A 9,270-nucleotide genomic window follows, 5' to 3' on the forward strand; every position below is an offset into this window, starting at 1 on the left:
CCGGGGGGGTGGCGGTGCTCTGGGTTAGTGCCGGGGGGGTGGCGGTAGCGGTGCTGTTGCAGCCATGCCCCCTTTAAGTTGCCAGTGTAAACTGGAATGAGGTCAGCCAGGGCGCTTCTGATTGCAGGCGCCGCGGGGCCGGGCAGCCAATCAGGGGCGGCGGGGGCGGGGCCGGGCGCTCGGCAGCGTTGGAAACAGACGCGGTCTGGGTGAAGGGCGGCCTGTGATTGGTGGGAGCTGGGACACCTTTAAGAGGACGTCACAATGCCTGGGACTGGATAAGAAGCGAGGCGAGTCCGCTTTAAGCAGCAGCCACAAGTTTTATATAAGACAGTCTTCCCGCATGCTCACAGGGGGAGGCTGGTGCCAAACTATATACACATTTTATACCAGAAAGTAGCTTCTTGTCTGCCAGCGCGCCAGGAGCAGCTCTCTTTTTTAACAAAAAAAAAGCACAGCAGCCTCTAATAACAGGGGAAAAAGTACAAGCCAACCAAACTGCTACAGTTATACAAAAAAAAGCCTCTTCTTTCTCCCCCCTCAGTGCCCACAGAGCAAAAATATATTTACAAAAGAGAGAGAGAGAAAGCATGGTGCAGCAAACGAACAACGCAGAAAACACGGAAGCGGTGCTAGCCGGAGAGTCCACCGACTCCGGCGCTTCCGACCTGGGCATAGCTTGTTCCCCCACGGCGGACTCGGTGGCATCGGACGGGGAGAAGACGGACGAGCCGAGCTGGTGCAAGACCGCCAGTGGGCACATCAAGAGACCCATGAACGCGTTCATGGTGTGGTCGCAGATCGAGAGGAGGAAGATCATGGAGCAGTCGCCGGACATGCACAACGCCGAGATCTCCAAGCGCCTGGGGAAGCGCTGGAAGTTGTTGAGGGACAGTGACAAAATCCCCTTTATCCGTGAAGCCGAAAGACTGCGACTCAAGCACATGGCGGACTATCCAGACTATAAATACCGACCGAGAAAGAAGGCGAAAAGTGCGAGCAGCAAACCCGGAGAGAAAGGGGACAAGATCAACACTAAACCCCCGGCTAAAAAGAGCAGTTGCAGCAACAGTAGCATTAGCAAGCCCAGCAAAACGCACAAGATCATCCTGGGCGCGCTCACCAAGTCTCAGACCATTCACCAGCATCCGCAGTCAGGCATCACTACTCCTAACACAAACACTAGCAGCCAACAGGCGATTTACAAAGCGCGGACGAGTCCCGCTTCCAAGCACCTTGTAGATAAGAAACTGAAAGAGAGGCGGCCGTTCAGGGGCCAGGGCACTACCTCTCCAGCCGCCGTGCCAGCCAGCCCGACCCTCAGTTCTTCAGCCGAGCCCAACGACCCGGTCAGTTTCTATGAAGACCTGGCCGGCGGGACAAGGGGACGGCTGCCAGATTCGCCCGCCGATCAGCGCAAGCACCCCGGCGCTCTGCGCTCCGTCTCGCCGACCCCCTCCACATCCCACTCCTGCTCTTCCTCGTCTCTGGCCTCGTCCTCCGACGAAGAGTTTGAGGACGACCTCATGGACCTGAGTTCCAGCCCCACTTTCGAGAGCATGACGCTGGGCAACTTGAGTTCGTCCCTGGACAGGGATCTGGAGTTTAATTTGGAGCAGGAGTCGGCGTCTCACTTTGAGTTCCCAGACTACTGCACGCCAGAGGTGAGCGAAATGATTTCAGGGGACTGGCTGGAGTCGAGTATTTCAAATTTGGTGTTCACGTATTAGAGAGCGACAAGTGAGCGAAACGGGACTGTTGCTGTTTTATCTCGGAGGGGGAAGAACAAAAAAAAGGGATCGTGAAATCAAATAATTGTGATCCAAGTGCTGTCACATTACGTGATCCTAATGTTTGATCGCAAGTCTTCAGAAACAAATGTGCCGACGTGTATTTTTAGGAACGAGTGAGTGAGATTCCATTGAAAATTTAAAAAAAATGCCCAGCCTCAACTCTGGACTGAAACGGAAAAGCTGAAGTTCATTTGCACGTACGGAGGGAACGCATCGAAGGTAGACAAGGCTGTGGGAATGAAATGAAATCGCCAAATCGAATTGTATTGGTGCGGACACACGCGAAGTCGTGAGATCTACACGCGAAGAGAGTGTTTCATGAGAAGAATGGTGTGGTTGGATTACTGTATCTCGCTGGGTTCATAGCATGTACTGACAGTATCGTTCCAGATTGTGTACAGACTCGAAGTTACCCTCGCGTCAGGGCGAATTAAAGCGGATAGATGGCGCTCTGTATGATTCCTACCAAGTCACCAGCTAGCTCTTTTACCCCTTATCACTAACCCGACTGAAATCTTGCGCTGGACTGTATTTTCTGGACCAAAATGTCTCACCAGTTCTATGTTCCACCACAATTTACACCAAGACACGAACTTCTTGTCACCGATGTTTCATCCTCGTATTGTTTTGTTTCCCTTGTAAATGTAATCAAGAAACCATTTTCTATGGATGTATTTATACTGGCCAAGCGTTTTGACATTTTTTCCGTAGGCCTGTTAATTACCTGCACCGTTTTATCTCCTTCACCGAAGGGCTAGAGTTAAACTTTTAATTTTATATTTAAATGTAGACTTTGACACTTTTAAAAAAAGACAGAGAAAGATGAGACGTTTGATTATTTTCTCAGTGTATTTTTGTAAAAAATATAAAGGGGGTGTTAATCGGTGTTTATTGCTGTTTAGATTTTCTGATAATGAACAAAGAGGCCGATGCCACTGCCTTGCCTCTTGTTTCTAATTCCACATGTTTACACTTCAATGTGCAGATTTTGTAATTTAAGGCTGCAGTTACCTTTACATTGGCTTCGGGGCTGTATTTGACCAGATGTTTTTTTAAAAAAACCCACAATGTACCTTCCTGCCCACTGTAGCCTCTTACCATATGCCTACCTGATAGTATTTAAAAATGGAAACCCATTTGAACACTTTTTACCCAGAAACAAATGACCATTGAGGCTTCCTTTTAAAATTGCTAACGGCTACAGTCATCTTCCACATATATATATATATAAATATTAGCGAGATGCAAGGGGAGTAGGTGAACCGTGATTTTTGTAAGTGCTTCGAATCTTCTGAAGTTGAGCACCAAGGCAAAAAGGGATGCTGCAACTTTGCACCAATTACTTGGCGCTCCTTAAATTGTGCTCCACCACTGGACATAGAATACTGATTTGAGTTCGCGCTGACATTCCGCTGCGCGCCTTATTCTGCAATGATGATAAAACCATTATTAATTCTTATAACTTGTCGGCTAAATATATTGTTTTGGCATGAAGCTAGCCTATGTAATTCCCAAATCAGATTTAGCTGTTGTGGGTTTCTTTTTGATTGGGGGAGAGGGTTGGAGGAGAAGAGCGAACGCCTTTTTTTTGTATATTTAAATCTGTATTATATAAACCACAAGACTGTTTCTTGTTTGTGTCCAGACTACCGTGACAGGCACTAAGGCAGCAACCGGGAATCAAAGAAAAAAATCTCGGTAGCTGCCCGATTGTTAAGTTTTTTTTTTAAAAAAATCTTTTATTTTAACTATTTTTAAATTCTCATCCTGTGCAATATGCTGTGTATAGTCTGTCAGATGATCATGCCTCAACACAATTTTTTTTAAATGTCATGCCAGCTAATCGTGTCAAGTCACTGCCTGTCAGATTGTTGATATACTCTTGTAAATAGTTTCTTTTTTTCTGAGAGAGAAGGAAATAAAATCAGCTGGAACTGAACCCTAACCACTGAGTCCCTGCTTTACTGCAAAGGAGAGCGGGGGAAAGGAGGGGGGGACGAAGCGTCGATCTGTTAAAAAAAATAGTTTACGTACACTAAACGTGGACACGCAACAAGCGTGACTAAAACAACATTCAACAAATACTCCAAACAGGCTAGCAAAAAAAAAGTTCCAGGAACCCAAAAACAAAAGCACTGTCTATGTTTATATGTGTGTGAGGGGGGAGGGGGAACAAAATAGTCAGTAAAAATGTTAATTTTCACTTTATTCTTGTCAATTTGAAATAAACAAGCCACGCATCTCTCTATGTTGTCTGGTGTCTTTAACTCTTGTGGCATAGAGAAGAGTCGTTTGAAATGGGATAGATTACAATCAGAGCCGGATTCTTAACCAGGAGACTGACTCTCCGTCCAGAAAGATGCAAAACTTGGGCTCATAAACAACTTTCCAGGACAAGCTTTTTCCAAAAAAAATAAATATCCGCCACGTCTCGCACAATCTACCTTCCGCTTCCGAATCCAAAACGCAAATTCTCCTTTTTCTCTCCCTCGGAGCAGATGTGAAGCCAAGAAGTTTAAAAAATATATTCAGGACGGGAGTTCAGTTAGAGGCACTCGGGGTTAGTTTCCCATCCGGAGGTTTTCCCAATCCTGTAATTTAAATCCTCACTTGAGTGTGAACGCGGCCTGATTTTCCCAGGAAGTCCGCGATTAGACTGGCGGAGGATGGGGGGAGGGAGGGGAAACTGTATCGTCTGGACCAGAAAGAGGTACTGCAGGCTGAACAACGCGCGCTCTGTGCACTGCAATTGGATATAGGGCTATTCACAAAGCTGCACAATATAGTTAGGGCTACGGAGGCCGGAAGGGTTTCTGTGGATGTGAATGGGAATACACATATTTAGAATTTTAAAACTGTATATCCTATTTAATCATAATCATTCTCTGGCCAGACCCCCTCCCAGAATTGTATTTTTAATCGAACATTAGCACTAACAGTTGTTATCTCCACTTTTTTAACCCTATAAGGGAAACATTTCAACCAACTCAATCACAGTTCTCTTGTAAACCCTTCCCCCACTCCGCATTGACAGGCAAAACCAACTCCTCTCCTCCTCCCCCACCACGCACAATCCATTACAAAGAGTCTGTGCGCCCCTTGACAATTGAGTGTTAGGGGGTCTTTTACGCGAATGCTAAAACCTTTTGAGCAAAACCGTGCTCGCCACAGCAAGCGACAGTTGGTGAATTAATGGTGTGTGTGTGTGAAGGAAGGTGTGGGGGAGGGGTACCAACCATCACGGCAAAACGGGGCAGGGCAAGTTATTCCAGCTTGGGGAATAGCATGGGAGGGCAGGATCCATTTTCCACCATCATAATGTTTAAAACCTATTTAGGAAATACGCCCCACAATCCTAAGATTGTGGCAATGAAAGTTTTTAACAAGATACAAAGTACCGCCGAGCCGGAACATATATCGTCATGGAGATAGTACGTTTTGACAAAGAGATTTCTTTTGACCTCAGAGGGTCAAAGCTATAGGTCAGCCCTTCAGTGGCATAGCACAGAGTCGAGTAGGCGGTATTCCTGAGCCAGACTGTGTGTGTAGATCAGCCCTCAAAGGGATCGTGTTAGCTCTGATTTTAACGTGTAAAATGAACTGTTTTTGCTAGCAGACGGGCCCCTCCCCTCTTTTACAGAATTGCGAGATTTCAAGGGGGAACCGGAGGAAACATTCGGAGGAACATTTTCGTTAAAATAGCATTTGTGGGAAGCATCCATTACGAGAAAGGAGAAATAAATGGCAATAGCTTTAAAGTCATTGTACCCGTTCCTAAGTGAAGATGGCGACCACTTTTCAGTGCTGGTACCGTGTCCTTGGTTGCACTTGTGAATTCTGCGCATAGAGACTCGAACTATGTGGAGTGTGTGACTTACAATGGTAAATCCTACAAAAGGCCTGTAAATCATTCATACCGTACCCGCACGCCAGAGGTTTAGCGAAAGAATGAGACTTTAATAATGTATATACGTATGTGTTTGTGGGGGGTGGGTGAGGTATTGTCACGACTGCTGTTTTGTGGACACCTTCCTGCTTAGGGAAACGTTAGCCGAAACTTCTACCTTAGGGGTTAGAAACGCCAACTGTGTCACGGTTGAAGTTAGAAAGAATAGGCCAGTTTTGTTCAGTATGGTGGCAAACGAGAATCTCATAATATTGGCAAATTCCAAAATAAATCGCCTGGTTGCCGAGTTGGGTGAGGTAAACTCAGTTTCTCCTCACAAAAATATTTGTAAATTCGCCCTACTCAGTTTTATTCCCTCCCCTCCCGAATCTTGTGCGGTGTAATTTCTTCATTTTATGTACTTAAATTCGCTCGTCATGGAGAAATTGACAGAATTTAGACCCGAGGATTAGATACACCTTTTGTTTTCTTAAAAAATGAGAATTAAGTGAAGTTGGGGCGCAATCAAATAATGAATCTTCCTCGTAGCTTTGTTTAATAGAAGTGATGGGGAAAACACAATTTTCTTCCAAATTGACAGGCGCTAGCTTTGTTTTTACGTGACCTTTCTTTGATAAGGTTGACAAAGAAAACACTATTTTAATCCCGAATCGGGTCTCGATTGGGGTGAGGAGAAACTGCATTATTGTCTATGGTTTGGGAAATATCTTCGTCAGGGTTGGTTGAAGCGGCTGGATTGTTTAAGGTTATAACTTGGTTAGAGCTGGTTGAAGCGGCCGGCTTGTTTAGGTTTAGCGTTCTATCTTGGTCAGGGTGAGGTGAAGCTGTTGGCTTGTTTAGGTTTAAGGTTATAACTTGGTTAGGGAGAGTTGAAACACTGGCTTGTTTCGGTTTAGGGTGATAACTTGGTCAGGGCTAGTTGTCGCCGCAGACTTGTTTAGGCCGAGGGATGGATTAAGGTGAAGATGGCGACCAGCGCCTACAGGCCTCTTTAGACTTACGGTTAGGAGAAACTGCCGTCTTTGAGATTAAGTCTAGGTTTTGTTTAGATATGGGCTTCAATCTTGTTTAAATTTAGTTTTAGTTATATAGATTCATGATGAGTTGTTTAGGTTCCGTGTTAGGAGAATCTGTAGTCTTCATGTTTATTGTTAAAACTTGTTTAGGTTTCTGGCTAGGAGAAACTGGAATCTTTAGCTCGAGGGTTAGGGTTTGTTTATGGTTAGAATTTGCTTAGATCACGGTTAGGAGAAGCTGACATCCTAAAGTTTAGGGTTAGGTCTTGTTTAGATTGATGATTAACTCTTGTTTAAGTTTAGGCTTAGGAAAAGCTGAAGTCTTTAGGTTTAGAGTTACATTTTGTTTAGTTTTAGGGTTTAGTATTGTTTAGGATTATGGTTGGATCTTGTTTAGTTTTGGAGTTAGGATAAACTGCAGTCTTTAGGTCTTGGGAGTAGTTCTTGTTTAGTTTTAGGTGTCAAGAGAGGCTACAGTTTTTTATGGGAGTTAAGGTTGACAGATGTGAGAGTGCTGTCTACAATGCTAGGCTGCCAGAAAGGCAGATATCAAAACAGTCTCAGCCTTAAATGGAAGTGGGGGGATCACGAATCAATGCACACTGTCTCCTCAGTACCTATATAGTCAAATACTGGCTATCGATTCGAGTTTCGTGATTAAAACAGCCCGGCTTTGTAAGTACCACCCCATTACGTGGGAGCCTACTGAATTTTAAAGAAACAACTATCTTATTTGTTGTGACGTAAAGACGATAGTACTTGCACGAATTCTGCATTGATGGGCGTCATTTTAAGTTTCGCCCCGCAGTCACCTTTATCATTGCTGTGGACAAACCTTCAGCACGGAATGTGCTGGCGAGACCACTCATAAACGTGCGTCCAACACGCATGCAACTTTAAAGCAGAATCTCTCTTTTTAAAATCGGATTCTTTCCTCATGGCGTCGAGCCACGTTGGTGAAATCACAGCTGGAACTCCTCTCTGGGTCTTTGGGGCCTGTCTTTGGAGACATCAGTCCATTGCTGCTCGTCTCGGAGTATGTCAGGAAACGGCTTTTAAAAGAAGTGTTTTTCTTGTACAATTTTCGCACAGGCTCGGCAAATGGGTCAATTTGCCTCACTTATACTGCTCTGCTCGCCATCAGAGATCATGGCGGACAGAAATACAACGTCCCTCCTCCAAACAACCCAAACACTTCCCAGCGATGTCTTTGCCGAGTTTGGCGACGGGGGCTGAAGTGTTTAATTTTCAAACTACGAAGGTTCTGAATCCGAATGGTTTGTTTCGGGTAGAAACTCGTACATTGAAATATAAGGCACATCTCTAGGAGCTATTGATGGACAGTTTTTGAAATACGTCTATGTAAATACGCAGAGATGTTCGATGTTTTTATTACAGACGCTTTTTAAAATTAATTGTGTTCCGTCACATCAACTGTGCAAAGTTTACAAAAGCGTTCAATTTTAACAACATATTTCAGATAAGACTTATATGAAATCTGTGCTCAACTTTCCAATAAATCTGTTTGAACCCCATCCAAACCAGATTCCGATTCCTGAAACGCCATTGCCACTGTCACAAATTACATCCTCTTTGAATGTCCCGTGTTAAGCTGTCCTTCTCCATTTGCCTGTGAGCTTCGACATGGTGGACCAGCTATCCTCTCCCAACGCCATTCCTCTTTTGTGCAGCTGAGTGGGACTGCACTCACTCTGTTCCATTCCTATTTATCCAATGGTAAGCAAGAGAATCTCCAATGTTCTTCCTTCTCATCCGCATCGTTTTATTTGGAGCTCCCCCAAAGACCTTTCATTGCCCCTTACCATTTCTTATCCATGCTACCATTCGTTAGTGTCATCTAAAACATGTCAAGCCATCTCTCTCCCCCCTCCCCCCAATCCCACCTCCTCCCCTATTACCTTTGATTTGTCGCATTGCTTAGCTAATATTGGATGGGCAGACATTCTCCTCAGTTAAGTATTGGGAAGATTATAACCTGCGGCTTTGATCCGCAGTATAAATTCCTTTTAATAGCCATTGGCTCTGTTCTTTTCCCAGTCCACAGTCTTGATTAAACCAGGCCATTTGTAACCATTGCCTTATTCGACCCTGAGCTAATCATTCAATTCCATCATCACGTTCATCTCCATATAATCACCTGTTTCAGCCCCTATTTTCCATCAACGACTGTTGTATCCCTCATTGATGTGTTTGATGCATACACATCCAATGCACTCCTTACTGACTTCCTACCTGACGCCCTGTATACATATAAATCCATCCAAGACACTGTTGTCTGTACTTTATTTTGTGCAATAGAATCATAGAATGGTTACAGCATAGAAAGAGGCCATTCTGTGTAGCTTGTCCATGCTGGCTCTCTGTAAGTGATTCTAGTCCTATTCACCACCTCCTCCCCCCGCCCACCCCCGCCCCACAAGGCCATGTAAATCTCTTCTATTGCTGTCTTGCACTCATCAGAATATTTGCAAGAATACTAATAGTAAATGGAACAATAATTTATACTGCATGAGAAGAGAGTGCTTATTGGTTG

General features: G+C 44.7%; 1 protein-coding gene across 1 annotated transcript; it reads left to right on the forward strand.

Annotated features, from left to right (window-relative positions):
- The first annotated feature begins 356 nt into the window (after nt 1-356).
- On the forward strand, nt 357-4,034 carry sox4b (SRY-box transcription factor 4b). The gene has a single exon (XM_078241921.1). The coding sequence runs from the start codon at nt 591-593 to the stop codon at nt 1,728-1,730; it is 1,140 nt and encodes a 379-aa protein (XP_078098047.1). The 5' UTR covers nt 357-590; the 3' UTR covers nt 1,731-4,034.
- Nucleotides 4,035-9,270: the final 5,236 nt, after the last annotated feature.

Source organism: Mustelus asterias, chromosome 2 (genome assembly GCF_964213995.1).
Source record: "Mustelus asterias chromosome 2, sMusAst1.hap1.1, whole genome shotgun sequence".
Classification (NCBI taxonomy): Eukaryota; Metazoa; Chordata; class Chondrichthyes; order Carcharhiniformes; family Triakidae; genus Mustelus; species Mustelus asterias.